This window comes from Lactuca serriola, chromosome 5 (assembly GCF_051521515.1).
Source record: "Lactuca serriola cultivar US96UC23 chromosome 5, Lser_US96UC23_V15, whole genome shotgun sequence".
Lineage (NCBI taxonomy): Eukaryota > Viridiplantae > Streptophyta > Magnoliopsida > Asterales > Asteraceae > Lactuca > Lactuca serriola.
Genome location: NC_136412.1, coordinates 23,505,399 through 23,528,141, shown reverse-complemented (window position 1 = coordinate 23,528,141; position 22,743 = coordinate 23,505,399). Strand labels below are relative to the sequence as shown.

The 22,743-nt window shown below is 36.2% G+C and overlaps 3 protein-coding genes and 1 pseudogene across 3 annotated transcripts in view; 3 read left to right on the top strand and 1 right to left on the bottom strand.

The window, feature by feature from the left end:
* The window catches only part of LOC145052222 (uncharacterized), a 61,321-nt gene extending 52,446 nt beyond the window's left edge, over positions 1-8,875 (top strand). Inside the window, exon 5 of the mRNA XM_079000017.1 lies at positions 8,753-8,875. The gene's annotated coding sequence lies outside the window, so the exon portion shown is untranslated. The remainder of the gene's footprint in view (positions 1-8,752) is intronic.
* LOC145049383 (uncharacterized) lies at positions 2,437-5,508 on the top strand. The gene is made up of 3 exons (XM_078997799.1): positions 2,437-2,607; positions 2,931-3,150; positions 3,692-5,508. The coding sequence occupies exons 1-3, from the start codon at positions 2,437-2,439 to the stop codon at positions 5,506-5,508; spliced, it is 2,208 nt and encodes a 735-aa protein (XP_078853925.1).
* LOC145052223 (uncharacterized) lies at positions 4,875-8,840 on the top strand. The gene is made up of 2 exons (XM_079000018.1): positions 4,875-8,449; positions 8,716-8,840. Exon 1 carries the CDS (start codon positions 5,935-5,937, stop codon positions 8,440-8,442), a length of 2,508 nt encoding a protein of 835 aa, XP_078856144.1. The 5' UTR covers positions 4,875-5,934; the 3' UTR covers positions 8,443-8,449; positions 8,716-8,840.
* A 2,079-nt stretch (positions 8,876-10,954) lies between the features above and the next one.
* LOC145049382 (lon protease homolog 2, peroxisomal-like) lies at positions 10,955-15,904 on the bottom strand (annotated as a pseudogene).
* Positions 15,905-22,743: the final 6,839 nt, after the last annotated feature.

Sequence of the window (22,743 nt, the reverse complement as noted above, 5' to 3'; positions counted from 1 at the left end):
GCATTGAATCCAATAAAGTTTGCAACTTTAAGCCAAAAGAGACCATCAAACGTCCAGATCTAAAGTGATAACTCCATGAAATTCTCAACCCCATGAACAATCCAAAAATGAGTCAAATATGACAATAAACTTCCAAGGAAGAGATCTAAGCAATAGATGTACAAGATTTCAACCTTTTACCTCAAATGAGTAGTAAAACACAAGGAGATTCTGGATCTAAAGCTTTCCCTTCAAGCTAGGCACCACCAACCTCAAGCTCTTTCAAAACAGGACCAAAAGAATCAACTTTTAAGCTCACACACTCAACTTAGGATAAGATTGCACGAATCTAGGTTTTTTCTGGACAAGGGTGGCCGGTAAGGAGGCTAGCCAAGGGGTTAAAGTTCTTTAAATAGGGGCGACACCCTAAACATTAGGGTTCCTAAACAACGCTGAACTCATCGAGTTGGCTCCTCAACTCGCCGAGTTTTCTCATTAAACCCCGCGATCAAAACAACTTCTACTTGCCGAGTAGACCCTTTAATCCTCATGATTCTTCATCTTTGACACGTCGAGTTGGCTCCTCCAACTCGCCGAGTTCAACTCCAAATTGGCCTAAATTCAACAATTGACCTTCTAGATTCTGGGTATTACAAAAAGTTAGAAAAGATTGGTTTCTTGGTTCTAAGGTTTAAAATGGTTCCTTGTTGAACCCAACAATATATATATATATATATATATATATATATATATATATATATATGTGTGTGTGTGTGTGTGTGTGTATGTGTGTGTGTGTGGGTGGGTGGGGGGGGGGGGGCTAAAGATACATAACAATTGTCTTTATAAATGAAAAAATTATAGAAAATTGTCATATAAATGCAAAAAATGACATAAATAACCCTTTTACCATAGAGAGTTATAGAAATTAAACTTTAAATGGATAAAAAGACGTAGAAAATGATAAAAGTTACAATTTAAATGCATGAAATTATAGAAGTTAACATTTTAATGTAGAAGATTACAAAAATTATACTGTATATGCAGGAAAATACTGAAATTACCCTTTATGCAAAAATTTTAATATATTTTTTGACTTTATATTTCTTGACTTAAAGGTACAATGCTATTTTGTGCAGACGGATGGCACGAATCAAATAAGATTCTTCTTTGAAATTCGTTTTAGTTATACCCCAAGAAATACTATGTTAATGCAAAATTCTGGGAAGACTGTAACATGAATGATCCATCACTCAAAGATTGGCTTACTTTAATGCAAAAGTTGGCTGAGTTGAGTTGACCGGAAAACCCAATGATAGTAGATATAAATTCAAAGGGCAATACCATCATTCTTCCCCAATTATAGCAAGCAAGAATAAAAGTAAGGTGTTATGATCCAACATTTGTTACATGTGACTATTTATAACTGTAACATGTATTGTGTATTCGTAGGGAAGAATAATCAATATAACATCAGTTATTTATGTTTTATATCATGCGTTGTACTTTCAAGTTTTTAAAGCTTTGTGCTTAAAAAAATTTAAGCTTCATAGGGATATTAGTCACATAAGTGGCTGCAGCATTGCCAAAATTCAACAAAAAGGACAAAGGGAAAATTGTCATTTTGGTTATAACTGCAACATGTGCTATTTTTTTTCATTTAGAACTTTTTGTGTTACTAATGACATTCTATTTGAGTGCATCATTCACATACTTAAGATGATTAGAAAACCAAGTCATAGTATTATTTCATTCAAAAGTGGTTGCTGCTATCATTTTTTCATTCACAACTAACTCAACCAAATACTAGGAGCATTCTATTTGTATCGCTACCATATTACCCTTTTAACAACACAATTCAACAAAAGGGGCAACAAATGCACTGAGTCCCCAATGTTTGCCTAGCATCCGGCAAACCTAAATGCCAACATATGTAATGTCCTACTTCTATTTTTTTAGATTGCCTATGGAAAATCAGGCTTTTAGGTTTAGCCAATGAAAATATGTACTTTTTAAATAAAAAAACTACAAAGAAATATGTAACTTGAAAGTTCATTGACCCACACCAAGACAACATATTTTCGGACCCATAGCGAAGTGAGAGCACTTTCTCTAATAAGTAATGTTATATATGGCACCCATAAAACTATTGCGAAAAAGCTTTAAAAGGTATAATTTGTAGCTAACTTATTTAGTAAGGACTGTAAGTGCAAGTTACCAAAGTTCGCTAGTAAAAGCGGAGTTATTGGGAAAGAATCTGAAGAATCGGAATTGACAAAGACGTCGAATCAATTTATAGTCACCATCCCACTCTTTTGTTGTCCCAATGATCTTCTCTTCCTTCCTCACCAATTTTATCTCTATTGATCGATCTAGTTATTAACTCTGCATAGTTTGTTTGTGGTTTGAATACGGAGGAAGACGAATCGTGCATTGTTTTTTTTTTGTTCACATACAATGGCGTCGACGACTACAGCGGCGAGGGAACATGTGAACGAAATCAGGAAGACGAAGTTCTCTATCGGCGGAAAGGCAAATCCGCTAACGGAGGATCTTCATCAGGCGGTTAAGAATCTGTCTGCCGAGCTTTACGCGAAGGACGTGCATTTTTTGATGGAACTTATACAGGTATATATTTGTTTCATTTCTTTGCTTTCTGTTATTATCTTAAAATAGTTCATGATGTTTTCGCATCACATTTTATGTTTCTGATCCGTAATTTCTCTCGGTAACTGCTCACGGTGGTTCATCGACCGTTTTCTTTTGGATTTTGAACCTGATCACTGGTCTGCTTTACTTCAATACTCTTCGAAATATTTTTGTCGTTTTTGTAGTTTCTGAAAAAAATAAACTATGTGTTAACTTGTTTAGATTTATGGTCTGTAAATTTGACGATGACCGACGATGCTTCGTGATTATAAGCTGTTATTTGGTTTAATGCTATTTCACAGAACGCTGAGGATAACGAGTATCCGGAAGGGGTTGTTCCATCCTTGGAATTCGTGATTACGTCCAATGACATAACAAACACCGGAGCTCCGGCGACGTTGTTAGTTTTCAACAACGAGAAAGGGTTTTCCGTAAAGAACATTGAGTCGATTTGTAGCGTGGGACGTTCTACTAAGAAAGGTCTCCGTAAGCGTGGTTACATTGGCGAAAAAGTAACCTCTGGTTTTTATTTAATTTCTATACTCATAATTTTGTCACGTGCATGCCTTAAATCTCATCCAAATGAATGTAACATCTATATATTATTAAAGAATGACTCTGCATATTAAATTAATCGATCTAAAGTTTTCCACAGAAAAAAGAATTTGAAAATTAGTCAAACGTATGTCATGCTGAAGCTCTTGTGCCTTTACATGATGATGTTCGTGTTTTAAAGATTTTGGATAAAGTAACTATTTTTTAAGGCTTATGTAGAAAAGATGTTGGTGTTTTTAACTTTAGAGACGTCAAACAATAAAGCTTGAACATTGATAGTGTGTTTTTAACAATAAAGTAACAATAACCTAAACTTTTTTCAACATGATTTACAGTTGAGGCTATTTTCATGTTATGAAAGAAGTTAATTTTGTACTGATGGTCTTGGAATGAATATTTGAAATAAAGATTATGGTGTTTCAAGGTTAACAGTAGCCTAAGTGTCCTAAAATGAAAATATTGTAGCACTGTCTTGTGTTGTGACACATTTTTATTTAATTTGTCACAGGAATTGGATTCAAAAGCGTGTTTTTGATAACGACTCAGCCTTATATTTTCAGTAATGGTTATCAGATAAGGTTTAACGAAAAACCTTGTGAGCATTGTAACGTTGGATATATTGTTCCTGAGTCGGTGGAGAAGGATCCAACACTATCTGCCATTCAAAGTGTATATGGTTCGTCTAAAACTCTGCCAACCACAACTCTGGTGTTGCCTCTAAAACCAGTGAAGGTCAAACCAGTCAAGGATCAGCTTTCAAGCATCCATCCTGAAGTTCTCTTGTTTCTTTCAAAAATAAGGCGGCTTTCTGTCAGGGAAGTCAATGAGAATCCTAAGCTTAACACTGTAAGTGCAATATCCATTTCCAGTGAGAAAAACTTTGTTACTTCAAAGAGCATGGATGCTGTTTCTTATACAGTTCATCTCACTGCTGATGAAACTGGTGATGTAATAGACACAGAATGTGGGTACTACATGTGGAAACAAAGGTTTCCTGTGAAGCCTGAAAGGAAAGTGGATGCTAGAATGGAGGTAGATGAGTGGACAATCACTCTCGCTTTTCCAAATGGGACAAGACTCAAAAGAGGGTCAAGTCTGCCTGGAATCTACTCCTTTCTACCAACAGAAACAATCACAAATTTTCCATTCATTATCCAAGCAGACTTCCTCTTGGCATCTTCAAGGGAAAATATCCTCTGGGACAACAAATGGAACCAGGGAATTCTTGATTGCATTCCCCTGGCTTTTCTAAATGCGTTTACCTCACTGGTGAAATCAACAGAAAATGCTCCTGTTTCCAGTCTCCCAAACATGTTTAGGTTCTTACCTGTCTACGAGTCATCTCATCCAAAACTGAACCATGTCAGGGATGCCATCAAAGCTAAGCTGATGAACGAGGCTATTGTCCCATGTGAGTCACACACTGAACAGAAGTTGTTTTGTAAACCCAATGAAGTTGGCAGGCTGAAGCCTGCTTTTTGGAGCATACTGAACAAGGCAAGGAGACAAGGTGTTAGTTTTTCTAATATTTCGTCTCATGGAGCGTATCTTCTGGCTTCTTCGTTTGATAAAAGTGATTACAATGTGATTCTGGATTTTTTGGAAATCAAACCTGTAAGCCATGAATGGTATGCCAAATGCATTGGGAGCTCGAGACTTGTATTGGGTGTCACAGAAGATGTTTATATACAGCTTCTGGTATTCATCGCAGAGAGTTGGGAGTCTTGTTTTCAAAATTCCAACATGAAGAATATACCACTGATAAAGTATATTGGGCGAGATGGAAAAGATGATGTATTTACGCCGGCCTCTGGTACAAACAAGCTTATGGCTGCAGATTCGGTTTGTATTTCCTGGTTGCATAACTGCAACACAGAGTTCAGAAACTCAATAGGTAATTTTTTTCTGCCTAAAGCCACACAAGAAGCCATACGATCATGTTCGCAGAAGTCAACACTAGTAAAATGGCTTAGAGATGAGATGAAAATGAAGTTTGTGACAGTTTGTGAATATGCCAAGCTTGTTAGTCATTCACTCAACAATGACCGCAAGCTGGTTGTTACTTATGCCCATTTCCTTCACAACTCTTTTAAAAAGGAGTATTTAGGGAAACATGAAGTTGAGGAGCTGTGTATTGATATACCCATAGTTGATAACTATGGGAATGTTACTAAAACAAGAAGTGGAGTTCTTGTACCTGCGAAAGGAAGCAGATGGGTGGAGTTGATTGGTTCAAATCCTTGGAGGCAGCATAATTATGTTGAGATGGGTGAAGATTATACACGTGGTGCTTGCTATTTTGGTATGGTGACATCTGGTGAATAGCTTGTTTCGTTTCTTCAAAAATATGTTGGAGCTTCTGATGTTCCTTATCTATCTCCTCCCAATGCTGCTTATTCCCACTCTCTCCTCTCCTCTCACAAAAAGAAATGCATTCTTGCTTTTAGAGTGGCTTCACAATTTAAGGACATCAAGGGATGGTTTACCAGATAGGTTTCTGTCCTCCATAGAAAATGGCAGTTGGTTGAAGATTTCTTTGAGTGGCAATCCTGGCTACCGCCCGCCATCAGAGTCGTTCATGCTAAAGTCATCTATCGCGAATCTTTTACAGAATGGATCGGTGCTTGTTGATATCCCATTGGTCGATGAAAAGTTTTATGGTGTTGAGTTGAAGAAATATGAGGATGAGTTGAAAAAAATCGGTGTTAGGTTTCAAGATACAGAAGCCTGTAATTTATTGGTAAGCGCCTCATGTCTCTTGCAGCCTCTTCACAGCTTACCAGAGACAATGTGCTTTCAATACTGAAATTCATTCAGTATCTTGGAGTGCATTATATCTCCACTCGGGAATTGATCGAAAGTATAAGAAAAGAAAAGTGGCTTAGGACATCTCGAGGTGTTATGACTCCTACCAGTTGTGTTCTGTTCAGCCAGGAATGGAATGCTGCTTCACAGATAAGTGATATTCCCTTCCTTGATCGTGATTATTATGGTTCAGAGATACTTTCTTTCAAGAAAGAGCTAGATCTTCTTGGTGTAGGTGTGAAGTTCAACGGGAATTATCAGCTTGTTTCAGACAAACTCAAGTCCTCATATTCACTCACCTCTCTGTCATCTGAAGCTTTGTTACTCATATTAAACTGTATAAAAAATCTGCCATCATCGGATAAGCTTGTGCAAGCGATTAAAAACAATAAGTGCTTGAAGACAAACTTGGGTCACAGATGCCCATCTGAATGTTTCTTGTCTAACCCTGAATCTGAATGGGGTTGCCTTCTTAAGGTCTTCGGATCATTCCCTGTTCTCGATGAAAAGTTTTACGGGAGGTCTATCTTTTCTATGTTGTACGAATTAAAGAAAATAGGTGTGATGGTGGATTTTGAGGATGCCAGCAAAGAATTTACACGTACTTTCAAGCAACAGGCTTCGCTATCTTCAATAAAAAAAGAACATGTCCTTTCGTTTCTGCAATGTTATGGAAAACTTAGGAAATTGAAAGTCAAATTTCCTTCGGAGCTCAAGAAGTGCATACGAGAAGAGAAATGGCTAAGAACAAGACTTGGCGACTACAGATCGCCAAATGAGTGCATTCTTTTTGGCAAAGATTGGGAACCAGTTATTCCAATCTCCTTGCTTCCCTTCATTGATGACAGCAACAACTTTTATGGCATTGGGATCCATGACTATCACGCTGAGCTGAAGGATTTGGGTGTGGTTACAGATTTCAAAGATGGTGCCAAGTTTGTTGCTTCTTGTCTTTTCTTACCTCAAGATTGCAGTAGCCTGACTGCATTGAATGCTTTTGCCTTGCTTGATTCTGTCAAGAAACTGAAGGAGAGCAGAACTGATTTTCCTGATGGATTTCTAGAAAAAGTTTCTAAAAAGAATTGGTTGAAAACTCATTTTGGCTACAGACATCCTGACGAGTGCTTGCTTTTCAATTCTTTCCATGATTCTTTCTTGAAGTGTAACGATGGTCCTTTTATCGATGAAGGATTCTATGGATCTCGCATTGTATCTTACAAAGATGAGCTCAATGCTTTAGGAGTTACCAATGATATAAACAAGGAATGCCAGTTGCTTGCTAGCTACCTCGAATGTCACTATAACTTTGAAACAATTTCCCGAATCTATAATTTCTTGTCTACATACAAGTGGGTCCCTGTCGATGAAGAAAATAAAAGGATATGGATCCCAAAAGGAACTGAAAATGGAGAGTGGGTGATGCCTCAAGCTTGTGTTCTTCACGACAAAAACAATCTTTTTGGTGAACAGCTGAAGGTTTTGGAAAATTGCAAATATGAGAACACAATTCTTGACTTCTTTGCCAAGACTTTCGATGTCAGAGTTCATCCCTCGGTTGAAGACTACTGTAAGCTCTGGAAGTCATGGGAAAGTTCAGAAGGGCGTCAAATCACACACAAAGAGTGTTGCGCCTTTTGGGAGTTTGTGGTGCGAAATTGGAGCCCAGGAACGGAAGATACCTTCAAAAACAACTTATCCAAACTCCCTGTTTTGGATCCTGCTTCCAATGTCATTTTTCTGTTTGACAAGTGTGACGTGTTCATTGGTGATGATCTTTTCTTGACGGATCTCTTTACAAAAACCTTCTCTCGTCCAATATTCGTATGGTTTCCTCAGCCAAGTCAGAAAACCCTAACCCGAGCCAAGCTTGTGGACATCTACACCAAACTTGGTGTCCGGATCTTGTCCGAATCTGCACACAAAAACATATCTGATGTTGATCATGCTGGATTCGAGCCGGTCAATTTGAAAGAAAAGATCAACAAAAAGGGTTTGTTTAAACTCATTCTTTCCTTTCTTGCTGATCCTAATCTGAAAATCGAGCCGGAGAAGAGACATGAAGCTGTTAGCCGTGTGCTTGCAATCGAAGCTTTTGAGACACCGGAAAAGATGTCGGTCAGATACAGCTTAACTTTTTCATGTGGAGAAGTTGTGGATGTGGAGCCCAGGAGAATGATCCGTTGGGACAAACAGCTGTCTAAATTATATATGCAGAAGATGGAGAGATCTTCTGGTCATAAGAATGTTATTGAATACGCTTCTCATTTTGCTGAAGAAATAGCAGAGGGAGTTCTGTGGGATAATGAAGAGCTTGTTCCAGATCTGTGTGAGCTCATAAGGCTGGGGTTTTTGTTGGAGTTTGATGAGGAAGCAGTTGAGTTCCTCATGAAGATCAAGAATCTGCAGATCTTTTTGGAGGATCACGACTACCTTACTTCCACCTTCTCATCTTAATTATAAGGTATGCGTCAGTCATATAATTTGTTGCTTCACATGCATTTATTTATCTTATTTCCTCATTTTGCTATTTGTTTGTATTTTCTAACATGTATTTGTATTTTGCTTTCGTATTGTTAAGTGAAGCATTCTACTTTAAACATTTTATCTATGGTATCTAGCTAGCAACTGATTGCATGATAAACAAATAACTTTCTACCACTTGGTTGATGTGGATGCCAACTCAAGATGGTGTTATTTATTTATTTACATTTTGTGTTTTGGATGCAGGAGAAACTTGATAAATCAGAGAGTTATGGCGGTGGAGGTTTGTTTAAAGTGGCAGAAACTTAATTGATAAAGCTTTTTTTTTGGTATAGTATCATCTAGTGCCACAATCTCCAATATTTCCCTTATTTTACATTTCTAAGTTTGGTTTAATTGTTTTTAATGAATGTTATGGAACAAATGGTTATCTATGTTTGTAGTCTTTGACCTTTTCAAACAAATCAAGTTTTATGTCACCCAAAAGTCATTCATAAACATCAAGTATGACTGTATGGTTGTCGTTTTTTATCCTCGTAATATTGTCTATGGCCAATAGGCCATCATAACTAAATGTAAAAGCTCCCTAGTTCGAGGTAAGGGAGTTAAACTAAATGTAAAAGCTCCCCTAAAGTTGATACAAAACAACAATTGTTTGTCAGTTAAAAAAAATAATAGTCTTATTCTCATCGTGAATATAAGTGAACTTTATATTAAAGTAGTGCTAGTTTTTGTAACATTGTAATATACAAAAAATATTTCATCTTTATACCAAACAAATGATTTTAAGGTCACATGGCATTACCCAACATTTAATGGGCATGAATGTTGACATGGATGAAGGCATAGCATGACAACATAATGTCCACACCCCTCTGCACGAGGTCCCCAAAAATAAATGCTCGGTTGTTCTTGAAATGTTTGAAATGAGGGTATTTTCTTGGAAATTTTTATGAAATTTTGATAAGGAAAAAAATGGCAATGATTTGGGGTAAAAAGTTGAAAGGTTAAAAACTTAGCATGCCATGTAGCCTAAGTAGGTCTGACAATGGGGTGGGTTTGGAGCGAATCAACCTTGATTCAAACCCCGTTTTAACAAATTTCAAAATTGAATCCAAACTCAACAAATTTCAAAATCGAATCCAAATTCACTCCGTAACCCGCAGGGTTTTGAATAATCAAACACATATTCTTATCAACCGAATCAACAGATATCCAAACCCGCTCCATAGCCCGTAGGTTTTTTGAATAATCAAACAAAAATGTTTATTTAGAAAACACATTACATACTCGAGAACTTTCGATTGGAATTAAGTTCACTATTATAGTAACTTCCGATTGATTTTTAAATGTCTAATACGGTGATAGAGAATAGCAATTGCAAACTTTCTTCTGGTTGATAATGAATTTGTTGATTTATAATTGAAATTAGTGATTGCTTGATGAAATATTAATGAAATGATACCTTGATTCTTGTAAATAGACCATCTAGAAGTTGACTCCAAAAATAGTTTGACCTTTGGCTTTTCCCCTTGGGACTTTCGATTAAAATTAAACTTTAGACATGATAAAATATAGACATATATTTCTAAAATTTATACATGGCGGGTTATAAACGGATCGAATCAGTGATGATTCATACCCGACCATTTTAATAAAAAGATTAGCGGGTACGGTCGTTAACGGGTAAACGAATCAAAAACTATGCTCCAAACTCATATATTTTTTTAAGGGTTTGGATCGGATCAGGCCTAAGCCTAAGGCTTGGACATGTAACATGTGTATCCCAATTCTATATACACTTGGGGTTTGGACATGTCTCTCTATTTAGGTCTAGTAGACTATCGAATTTAAAAAGTTTGTCATTTTAGCCAACAAAACATCGAAAAAACTTATTTGAGCTATAAAACCACGTGCTTGTTTCGACCAAATCGCATTAGTGATAATAAAAATGATAATTTTAACCCCTATGATTTTCATTTCATTTTCAGTTTTTTTTCAAGAATCACTAAATGGAATTGAACTGGTGCTTAATTTAAACTTAAATGAATTTATATATTTTGATTATTATTTGTATCATACAAGTTTGTTCGATAAAGTGACATCCATATAAAGCTCATGGGGTGATTTGAGTTTGAAAAAAAAATGTAAACGTTTACTATAGCTAGTATAGTCACTTAACTTTTAAAACCATATCAACTACACCAATGTGACTTGTTGACTTGATATAGTAAGTTATTAGATTATCTAACTTTTTTTAAGTTTGCTTCTAGTTTTAATTTTAATTATGAAACTAAAGTGGAATTAGTTGCTTCTTTGGCGCTGTGTTTGTTTTTTTTTTCCTTATTTCAAGTTGTACCAAATGGTAGAACATAATATAATACTAATCAAAATATATTACATTAATTTGATCTGAAATGTTATATAGCTTATAAAAGTAAAAATTTCAAATCTATTTTTGTAAAAAAAAATGTAAAAAAATCACCTATAATCCATCAATAAGGCGACCAGGTATGCTTCCAATGTATGTCCTTCTATGGCCTCTAATGTCAGCTTCATCTTTTACACCACCAAGAGATATTCTTATGAACTTCCTCCCAAGAGCAGTAGCAATTGATGACGCCTATGATGTTTTCCTGACACCTGGCGGGCCTACAAAGCATAATATCGGACTTTTTGCATTCGGTTTCAGCTACAATTCAAGAAATTCATCACAACATGGCAATGGAATGGAATGAACGACTCCATTCCTACCATGATTCCATCATTCCAAATTAAATGTTTTTCTAACCTCGCGAACTGTCGGATATTCAATAATCATTTGTTCGACTTTGACTAAGCCATAGTGGTCACCATCAAGCCTTTCTTTTGCAGCTTTTAGGTCCAACCCAGCTTCTTCAATGGCTGTATGCCATGGCAAATCAGCAAGAAGTTTAAGCTAAACACGTGAGCTGTTATACCCTGGTTGCTGAGGTTGCATTTATTTTCAATCTCCTGATTTAACATTTTATATAAATATTAAAATAAAAAAAATCATATTTATTTGTCAATATTTTAAAGAAACAACAACAATACGTAATATCCCATAATGAGGTAAGACACAATCACAATCGGAAAATGTTCTTGAGTAAATCTGATTTTTTCCATTTTGGTCCTAATTTGAGGTTTTTGTCATGTTTTTGCTTCCTATTCCAAGTAACATGACTAGATTTTTGGGAAAAAAATATTGCAAAAATCACTATAACCAATGGCCTAAAATATTCATTTTACTTGGATGAATAGGTACAAAAAACGTTTCAAGAACCATAAATAAGGACCGAAACTGCAAAAAAAGAAAAAAAAAAGGACCAAAATTGCGAAAATCAACTATACCTTAATCCCCTTTGTGCATATTTCCAAACATTTGGATGCATTCCACCATCTTACATCTTTCTTTCAAGGGCAGCCACATCATCATCTTCATCATCATTATCTCCAAGCTCTTCTTTAATAGCCCTCATCTGGTTTACAATCAAGAAAAAGTTTATATTAATAAAAAACATAAAAATAAAATCCAAAAACATACATGTTGGCGTAAAAGATATTCCTTCTGTGTTTTTGACAGCTATCATTCAACCTTTTGTGTAATCTTTTCTGTCACACGAATAGACTGATACATGTAATAATTTCATCAATTTCTTCTATAAATTGCAAAGTTTCTAAATATAAAATTATAAGGTTTTTTTTTTACCTCTAAATGTCTATCAACTAATTTTGTGGCTTTTGAAGCCTTACTTTTACATCAACTGAATCTAACATAGCCAGTTGTTCTTCAAAGCTTATCTCAAAGCTTGCAACAAATATATCTGCGAGTTTGTGCACGGGGACAATTTTCAAGAAGAACTTTATAGCCCTGTCAAAAATACCTGTTACCCGAATTACCCATCCGATTTTTTCGGGTATCGGGTTAATTTTTTCGGGTAAGTGGGTAACCCGAATTTTTTTCGGGTCGGGTAAAGGGTAAGTTGTTTGGGTTTCGGGTATACCCGATTACCCAAAATATATATAAGAAATAAAGTCCCTTTATGAGTTTATCTAACTCTCCCAAATCCCAATTTCCCTCGTTGAGGCTCGTTCTATTTTTCCCACGTCAAAAAACCTTTGTACCTCGTCCGCTCTTCGTTAGTATTCGTCATCAATGGATGACTATATTGAAGTAGAAGATGAGACGATTGAAGTTGACAACCCGACCAATGATCAAGTTCCACAAGAAAAAGAGAAAAAAAAAATAAAGAATTCAACCCAAGATCGAAAGTTTGGAAAGAATACTTGACATCTCAAATATTATTGAGTAAAAAATCTCAATGCTCAAAGTTTAGCATGACATACTTATTTCATTACATTTATTTTTAGGTGCCCTTAAAAAATTAAAAATCGGGTAATACTCGGATTATCCTTACCCGACCCATTACCCGAATTTAATTTGGGTAGGGTAACAGGTAAATTTTTTTATATGAAAAACCCGAATTACCCGAAACCTGAAAATTTTACCCAATCAACACCCCTAGAACTTTAGTTCTCCCTCCAGTTTTTTGTTTCAAAAAATGAAATTTTGAAAAAAAAAATTGTTACAATATTACTTTTAATAAAATAAGAATGAAAATAGTCACTGTTTATACATGTTCAAGAACAGAAATAAGCTCCATGGCAATTTGTATAAACTGTGTAGACAATACTATGAAGTCTGTGTCTTGTTCTACTTGCTTCATTTCTAATTAAGATTAGAGAATGTAGCAACTCATCATCTTGAAAGACCCTAAATGATATAAACTTTGAAATTTAACATATTTATACTCCATTTCATGTTTATTCAATAGTTGAATAACTCAATTACTAATGATGAAAACTTCAACTCATTGGCATAATGCTTCTTCAATCTTCATGCATGAATGGATAAATGATGTTGTTGTATAAACAAATATTGTTTTTTTTTTACAGGATGAACTGTTTGAATATGAAAAAATGACCACTCTACCTTTTTGTATAGACAAAGTTGTTTTGTTTTTGGATTGAATGAACTGTTTGACTTAGGAGATTCTTCCATTTTCTCAAGTGTGGCATCAATTTCTCAAAACTTTTCACTTTATTCAAATACCATGAAATCCATAAAGTAAACTTGGTGAATGTGAATCTACATAGAAATTGAAAAGGAATAATGTGGTTTTGATGGTATACCAGCCTCTGTCATATCAATAGGAGAAATTCTTCCAGTAGTGTAAGTTCCTCTTGTGTTAAGCTCCTCAACACTAAATCTGCTCAATCCTTCAAGAACAACTATGTAAGTAACCCTACCACTTGGTTTCTCAACTCCTCTTGATAGATGTAATTCACGAGCAACAACACCCCTAACATCAAACATAAAGTCATAAATACAAATAATTTTATCATAAATTGCTTATAAAAATTGCTATATTAACAAAATATACCTTGTATGGCAATTGGGTTCTTATTGACTTTTCCCATCAAGTTTGTGAGAATCTGATAACCCTTGTTGATTCTTAGAGCTTATATCACCCAAATCAGCCCCTATACACTCAACACTCAACAGGATCAATGTTAAATAGGGTCAATGTTACTTTCTATATATGTGTATATTCCCTATCCTATATATATATATATATATATATATATATATATATATATATATATATATATATATATAGGATAGGGAATATATATTACAACCCTACCTAAGCATAGGTACTAAACCTATAAAATATGTTGTTTTAACATAGTAAATATACAAGATTTGTTTTTCACTTGATAAATATATCATCCTCGTTAACATTTCTTTCCTTCATCATCATTTTACCATCCATATTTTATTTCCTCAATTATCGTTTATTACTTCACCCCAGTGAATATTACTTTTATTCGCTGTCAGAAAAATCTAAGATAATCAATATTTTTGCTTTCTTATCATAACTATTGCGTCGATCTTGAATCTACATCTTCAATTGTTAATTGTGAATCCCCTAATCGCAATCTTTATATAGTAAATCAACATATTTTCGTAAGGTTTAGTGCCTAAGCTTAGGTGGGGCTGTAATGTATATTCACTTTTTCCATATATATATATATATATATATATATATATATATATATATATATATATATATATATATATATATATATATATATATCTTTTGGAGATGTATCTTGATGACATGTATATTGATGACATGGGAATCCGATATAGTTTTTATAATGATCATTTATTAAAGAATGACTATGGTTCTCAAATGATTGAAGAATAGGATAGTGACCCTAACAAAATTATCAGGCGTTACAGTATGTTCCATTGTAAAATCCCGCCAACAATACATACCATTCAAAACATCAAATAAACAATTAACATCTACATCTTATTCGATCAATTTCAGCAAAAACCAAAACAGGAATTAACATAACTTTTTCTAACATCTTTATTCTTTAACGCCTCACGTAACCACTACATCACTGCTCTTCGAAAATGAAACTTATAGGGTTGATATTCATATCAAAGCAAGCACTAACAAACTGAAAAAGGTAATATGAGGGAAAATGTTATAATGGACTTCCATTTTCAGAAGACAGAATACCAGATTATTATATTAGACATGCCTCTACAGTTTCAGCAAAGCAATCTCTATTCTCATCTCGCACTCAAAAAAACTATAGTTTTGTTTCAGGTGAATATTTTAATGGATCCAAAAGAGTAATTCACTTAACAACTTGTGAGAAAGAAGTCTTAAAAAAACTCTAGATAGGAGGGAGGTATGTGTAACTATGAATACATGAGACATAACTACCAATACCATATGTGTCATGTTCATTAACTATAACTCATTTCTTAGGTCAAGTCTCGCAACTAAGACTCCCTTCCTCTCGCCTGACAGTTGCTACAACAAAAATCGACAATCAATATACAAATTAAGATAAAAATCTACTACCTGTGACAAAAAGAAAAAAGATGGTTTCTTTTCATAATAGAACAATCAATATACATACATGTAACCCCATTCGTTGCCATAGCAAGAGACAAGCTAGATAAAATGTCAACACCAAAATTCAGGGTTTGTAGTACACGAGCTTCTACGAACTGATGCAAGTCAGAAATTGAATCCTTAAATCGAAATTTAAAGCTCGATTAAAAATCGAAATCAATACTTTTAATCTGCAAACAACAAACAACAAAAAACCCACATAAATCATTGAACAAAAAAGGCAGGTATTTAGGAACGACAGCAACTCCTTGGGTTGCTCGAAAACCCTGGTGGTGGTATACGCCTCACTTGCTGTTGAGAAGAAGCTCCATTTGATCAACGCCCTCCACAGTTGACAACACCGTCGTCGATGTTGTTGACAAACGGCTATTCAGCTGTGATGAGGTCGACGACGATATGTTGTCAATCATAAAACGATTTCTTCTGTGACCCTCTCCAACGTATAGAAAAAGACGAAAAAAGAAACACCAAGAATTTGAAAATCAAAAATCATAAAAAGTGAATTCAGATTTAAGGTGAAAGCCTAAATAAAAAACACGGAAGTGATTTTCAATGAGACGAGGCTCAGAAAAAGGGGATGAAAGACAGTATGGTTGCAAACACCGGTTGCATAGTCTAATCGGATATGCCTTCCGAGTTGCCTTGACAAAATATGACCTTCAAGTTCACCCATGGTCGACGGTGCAAATTGTTTTCACAAACAAATATCATCATCGCCTCTATCTTTGTAAAGAACAATCAAAATACGACATTTGCAAGACAAAAGTGCCGACATGAGATTGTATAAGACAAATTACAACACATACCTAAAGAAGAAACAAAGACGGCGAAGAGCAGAGGAAGAGAGACGCGGAGGCGAAATAGAAACACAAAGAAGCGAAGAGGAAGGAAGAGTAAAGAAGAAAGGGGAAAAATTAAATAAAATAGAAACGAACCGTATTGGAGAAGAATGGCGGCAACTGGGTGTGAGGAAGAGAAGATAAGGATGACAAATTATACGGCTGTCTATGCGAAAAAATGAAAAGTAGAAGTTTTAGTGGCAAAATAAGAAAGGCAAAAACTTCCGTGCGAAAATAAGAAAGAGGGAAAAGGTAACAGTAGCTAACATTTTGAGAATTAATAGTATATATAATGGTCCCGATCTGTTTCCACAAATTTGCCCTATTTTTTTTTTAATTTTTACAACTTCACTTTTGAATTTCAAAAGTGTTTTTTACAACTTGGTTTTAACTATGGCTTTACAACTTTTATTCTTTATAACTTCGTACATATTTTTTACTTTGGTTTTAAATGGTGCTATTATGTTGTACCAATTTATTATTTCAAATCATAAAACTTACTCTCTCTCCATCAGTCATCCTATCAAGTTGCATGGATGAAGGCAAACCAAAAGGATCATGCTACTATCAAATCAAGTACATACCAATTATAGGTATGGGCTTAGACACCAAATCCAAAAGAAGCGAGCCTCCACCAATCCTTCGCTCCGGACCTCAAAAGGTTCAGAGCGCACGTCACCTTCTGGTCAGCAAGGTATGAACAACTGAAGAAGCATCCCTCCACATCAGATACCCACTTCATAGCTATGATCGGGTCTTGGACTCTATCAAAAGTCGGGGGCTTCATATTATCGAAGTCCCGATACTGAAAGACCCGCCATGTCCCAACACATGCAGCCGCCACAGCTGTGGAGGCTTTATTTTAAGGATTTGGGTTTAAAGTGGGAATGTTTTAAGGATTGAGAGTGAGAGAGTTATTAGGAACGTAGGGCTTCTCGCCACCTTTTCATGGATATAAGGTTCGTTGGAAACGGACCTTGGATGAGGAAGTTATGGCACTTTGAAGTTATTGACAACTTTGGTCTCTTATGGAGATAAGTGGCAAGGTAGTCCCATGCATGCAAGGAATGCATGCACGTGTTTGGCTGGGTACATCCAACATATAAGGTTATCTGTTCACGAGTGATTTGTGAGTACGTCGGGCGTACTCCCTTCAGACTAAAACCCTAATTTTTAGGGTTGAGCACTATATAAAGAACGTTATAACCTTAAAGATCAGCCATCCTCTCACCCTTAGACAGCTTTCACGAAACTCTAATCCATCCTTGTGTATTCTTGGAGCTTAGAAGGTCATTAGAAGATTATTTTGGTGCTTTTGAAGAAGGTGTTCACTCTTGAAGATTCATTGAAGATAGATCTTTTAGATCCAAAACCTCATCAGCATTTGACTTTCATTTGAGGTATAAAGTCTTAAACTTGGTGATTATTTCCTTAGATCTCTTGTGTTGGGTTTTGGACCTTTTTGGTCCCAAGGATGAAGCTTTATGGTTCAAATCCGTTTCCTAAGCTTAGGGTTGCCACCATTGGTGCTATTTCAATCCTTATGACAGAAAGTTGCCATCTTGAAGGTCTTGATGTGTTCATGCATGAGTTAAAGTCATTTTCATGGAAGTAGATTGCTATACTTCGAGTTTGGGTTCATTTGGGTCGTGTAAAGTCTCCAAGTCAACGACTTTATGGATTAAGACATTGAAGAGGACTTGGATCTGTGATTTTAACCTCTAGAATAAAGTATTGAGTGCTTAATGGTATAAGTGGCTTAACAGAGCAGTATGCTGGGCGTACAAGCATGTACATACAACGTACAATCGAGTACACCCCACATACTCATGTAATGGGCTAGGTTTTGTTTTAGGCCTCGGTTTGGTTCATTCCTTGGACTTCTTTACTTTGGGCCTTGGTGGACCATCAGAAATCAGATATTTTTGGGCTAAGAATATATGTGGGCTTAAAGTGAAGGCCCATTTGAGGATTTGGGCCCAATTTGGAAAATTGGGCCATTAGTGGTCTTTTATGGATTTTACAGTTTTGGGCCTTATCGGTTTTGGGTTGGGACTTAGTTATGAATCTTGTTGGGCCAGGGGTAAAATGGTCAATATACCCCCAAGTATGGATTATGGATCATGGTTTGGGACCTAATTGCTAATTGGGCGATATTTTGGTATTGATAGCTCGAGGATTTATCAGGACAACAGCTAAGGATTTCTTGCAGGGAGTTTCAACATTTGAGGTGAGTCTCCTCATTGTTTGTATGGGTCGAAGGCACCAATGTCGAATAACCCCTCGCTGTTAGCTGGTAGATCCTCGAACTGTTGATCACTCGACTCCCCAAGCTATCAATTACCAAAATGTCACTTAGACCAAAATACCCTCCAAAAGTCAAACTATGTCAACCATGGTCAAAGTCAAATTCAACGCTCCGAGTTGACTCAACTCGCCGAGTTGCTCCCTTAACTCGTCGAGTGCTAAAACACCGAACACTGAAATTGTGAACTAACTCGTCGATTCAGCCCCTGACTCGTCGAGTTTTGTGGCTACTCCTGGTCCCCATTTGTCGAATCTACTCGTCGAGGCAGTCCTCATACTCGTCGAGTCCTCGCATGAACAGGAAATAGGACAGCTCACTTCGACTCGTCGAGTCCCTCCCTGGACTCGTCGTGTCCCTCAGTCTGTTGGGCTATCTTAATGGATTAAGCCACTATTCTACAGATCCAAGCTCCAAACTTCGAAGATACACTGGAAATGACCTTGGAAGGGTAAAGTTTCTAACTTTACCCGTTAATACCCTCACTTAATGGGTTTTGTGACATCCCCATTTTCACGGCCAGAAAAGACCGATTTTGTTTATGATTTATAAAAATCAGAGTACCTCTTTTAATGAAAACTTTGCGGAATTTGTTCCCATAAAAACATGATAAATACGTTATCAAAGCATTTCCGAAGAAATGTATTATATTCATTTTAAAACATTGGGATGTCATCTTCAATACAAAAACATAAGCATAAACAGAACTTACATTCATTATCACTAGTGATTTATATTTCCTTAATCTCTCAGTGTAATGTTGATGGGTTTTAGCCATAAGAACTTTCCTATGTGCGCATGCAAAACCCTAATGCTTGGATCTAGGCTTTCTAATTAAACATGCTTTGAATCCAAGACTTCTAATGGCTAATTAGGTTAAATAACAACATTGAAACAGATCTAGAACCATACCTTTGAATTCCTTGTTGATCTTGTTGTCTTGGAGCTTCTAGAGTCACAAATGTCACTCCTCTAATGGCTTACAAACACCAATAGCAAGGAAGATGATTTAGGAGAGAGGAGAGGGGAGGAAATCGGCCAAGGTTCTCTTGCTTTAGGAGAGGTGCTGATTTCCTTATGCCATAGGGTCTATGACAGTTTATACCCTTTTATTTAATTAATCTCTTTAAGTCACCAAATTAATTCTAATTAATTCTATGACTTATATTAATCAAATAACAATATATTATACTTTATATTATTCTCATAATATATTAATAATATTTACTCTCTCTTAATAAATCATCCTATCAAGTTGCTATGGTGAAGGCAACCCAAAAGGACCATGCACAACCGGGTCAAATACTTGCCAAATATAGTTGAAGCCTTAGACACTATTCCAACAGTCTCCCACTTGGATAAGTCTAGTAACTATATGCACAAGTACAATTCGGTTTGATTAAATAGATATACATATCTACTATAATCATCGGTAAAAGTCACGTAGAAGCAGTTCCCATCCTTCGTGGTTGATCTAAACGGTCCACATACATCGGTATGTATTAGGTCCAATAGACCCTCACCCCTTTCACACGTACTCGTGAAGGGTGATTTAGTCATCTTTCCAAGTAAACAAGACTCGCATGTGTCATCTTCCCTAAGGTCGAATGACTCCAACACTCCATCCTTTTGGAGTTGGGCTATGCGTTTCTTGTTGACATGTCCAAGACGACAATGCCACAAGGATGCTTTATCCATACTAGTGGAAGAATCTATATTCAAAACATCATTTCCTAAGTTATCAACAATCATAACAGTTTCATATATTCCATTACATGGTATAGCTTCAAAGTAAAAGACACCATTTAGATAAGCCAAAATAGAACCATTCTCATTATTAAAAGAAAATCTAAATCCTTGTCTATATAAACCATGAAATGAAATGATGTTTCTAGCCATTTCTGGCGAATAGCAACAATTGTTCAAATCTAAACACAAATTATTCCTAAGCACTAAAGAATACACTCCAATCTTGGTCACAGGCGATGATCTTCTGTTCCCCATGATTAGATTGATCCTTCCTTGCTCCACATCCCTACTTCTTCTTAGTCCCTGCACATTAGAACAAATGTGGTAACCACAACCGGTATCAAGAACCCAAGAAATAGCATGATTAGAATCGTTAGATTTAATTGTGTATATACCTACGAAAGATGGCTTGATCTTTCCTTCTTTGATTGCTTGCAGGTACTCTGGGCAGCTTCTCTTCCAATGTCCTATCTTGTGGCAGTGGTGGCACTCTGCCTCCTTCGGGTTAGGACAGGGCTTAGCGGGATCAACTTTGGTCCCACTAGAAGAGGCACCATCTCGGGCTTTAACCTTGCGATAGTTCTTCGATGAAGCTTTCCTTTTCTTTCCCTTTCCTTGACCAATAGCCAAGACAGGAGCAGTAGGCGGATTGGGAGTTGGTGCAACAGACTTGTCTTTGAAGTTGCTCTCAGCAACCCTCAAAAGACCTTGGAGTTTGCTTAGGGTGACCTCTTCTTTGTTCATGTGGTAGGTCATCCTAAATTGGTTGTACATCGGAGGCAAAGAGTGAAGCACCATGTCGATCGCCAAGTCTTCCCCAAAGTCAACATTTAACTTGCGAAGGCGGTCGACATACCTTTGCATCTTTTGCAAGTGCACGGTAAGAGATTTTCCATGACCCACCTTAGCGGAAATCATGTTGGTGAAAATCTCATAACGCTCTTGTCTCGCGTTCTGGTGGTATCTCTCCAATAAGTCTTGGTGCATCTCGTACGGGTACATGTCCTCGTAGGACTTTTGGAATTCGGAGTTCATGGTGGCAATCATGATGCAATGTACCTTCGCTGCATCTCGCTCATGAGTTTCAAAAGCGGTGATTTCGGCCGGAGTAGCGATTTCGGGGTTGATCTTTTCAAGCTTCTCATCAAGGACATACTCCTTATCCTCATAGCGAGCAATGGTGCGAATGTATCTTATCCATTCGCTAAAGTTCGTTCCATCGAAGGTGACCTTTTGGCAAAGGCTCATCAACGTGAAAGAACTAGCAGCAGCGTTGTTAGCGTTTGACATCTACAAACAGAAAGGACAAAGATAGATTAGAATAAGAATCCCTAATTATCACCCAATAAGAAAATTAGGGCTAGGATCCAACAATAACATTTACATACTAGAAAAGGGATGTCGTAATCTAACATGCAAATAAATTGAAGGTAAGTGAATGACGATTCACTAATTCTCCATCACAAAACTTAAACTATTAGTCCTAAGTGTTTTGAGAATTCCTAGGTTCGGATGAGATTCATTGAAACTATTCAATGGCATGTTTAAATCTCGATATGCCCCTCTTGTTTGTGACTGGGATACCGAGGATCACAAAGCGGGTGTGAGTTACCATGCAAATTCACATGGTGCCTTCATTGTAACGATCACCTATTCGATGTGCCGGTAAACCACACACGCTCCATCGAACTATGATAAACAATGAATCACCCTTTGCCACCTTTGCTTAGAACCAATTAGTGTGCCGGTAAACCACACACGCTCCACTAACTTCTTAGCAAGGGTGCAAAGTGTAATTTCATGGGATTGCATCAATTCACTTTTCCTAAAGTAACTAAGATTGAGAAATTTTTAAAAAATGTGTAGTTACTTTGTATTACTTATTATACTTTTAATGAGAGGATGAGGTTGCCCTATCCTACCCGTTCGGCTAACGACCCTCCACCAATCAAGCAAGCGGTGGGTGTGAGTGTACACCCATTAAGCGCCATTTTATAGGTTGCAACCTTATACCCACCTTATAGATCGGCTTCGTGAATGAGGCCTACTAACGGTAAGACTAGCATTTAGTTATACATATACATATACATATATATATATATATATATATATATATATATATATATATATATATATATATATTATTATAGTAATATCATATTAGTATAAGGTTGTATTTTAAATCTTTTAAAATCTAGGGTTTGAAATTTAAGTTGTGTAAATTAAAACTTTTAATCACAAAATATAAATTTCAAAACTTGAGGGCAAGTTTTAAACATTTAAAACATGGAGGATCAAATAACAAATAATTCCAATTAACAATTAATATCCTAATTATCTATATTTGATTTTATTC

Coding starts and splice junctions, on each gene's coding strand:
- LOC145049383 (XM_078997799.1), top strand. CDS start 2,437: ATGGCGTCGACGACTACAGCGGCGAGGGAACATGTGAACGAAATCAGG. Junction 2,608..2,930: donor TTTTGATGGAACTTATACAG/GTATATATTTGT, acceptor GCTATTTCACAG/AACGCTGAGGATAACGAGTA. Junction 3,151..3,691: donor TGGCGAAAAAGTAACCTCTG/GTTTTTATTTAA, acceptor AATTTGTCACAG/GAATTGGATTCAAAAGCGTG.
- LOC145052223 (XM_079000018.1), top strand. CDS start 5,935: ATGTCTCTTGCAGCCTCTTCACAGCTTACCAGAGACAATGTGCTTTCA.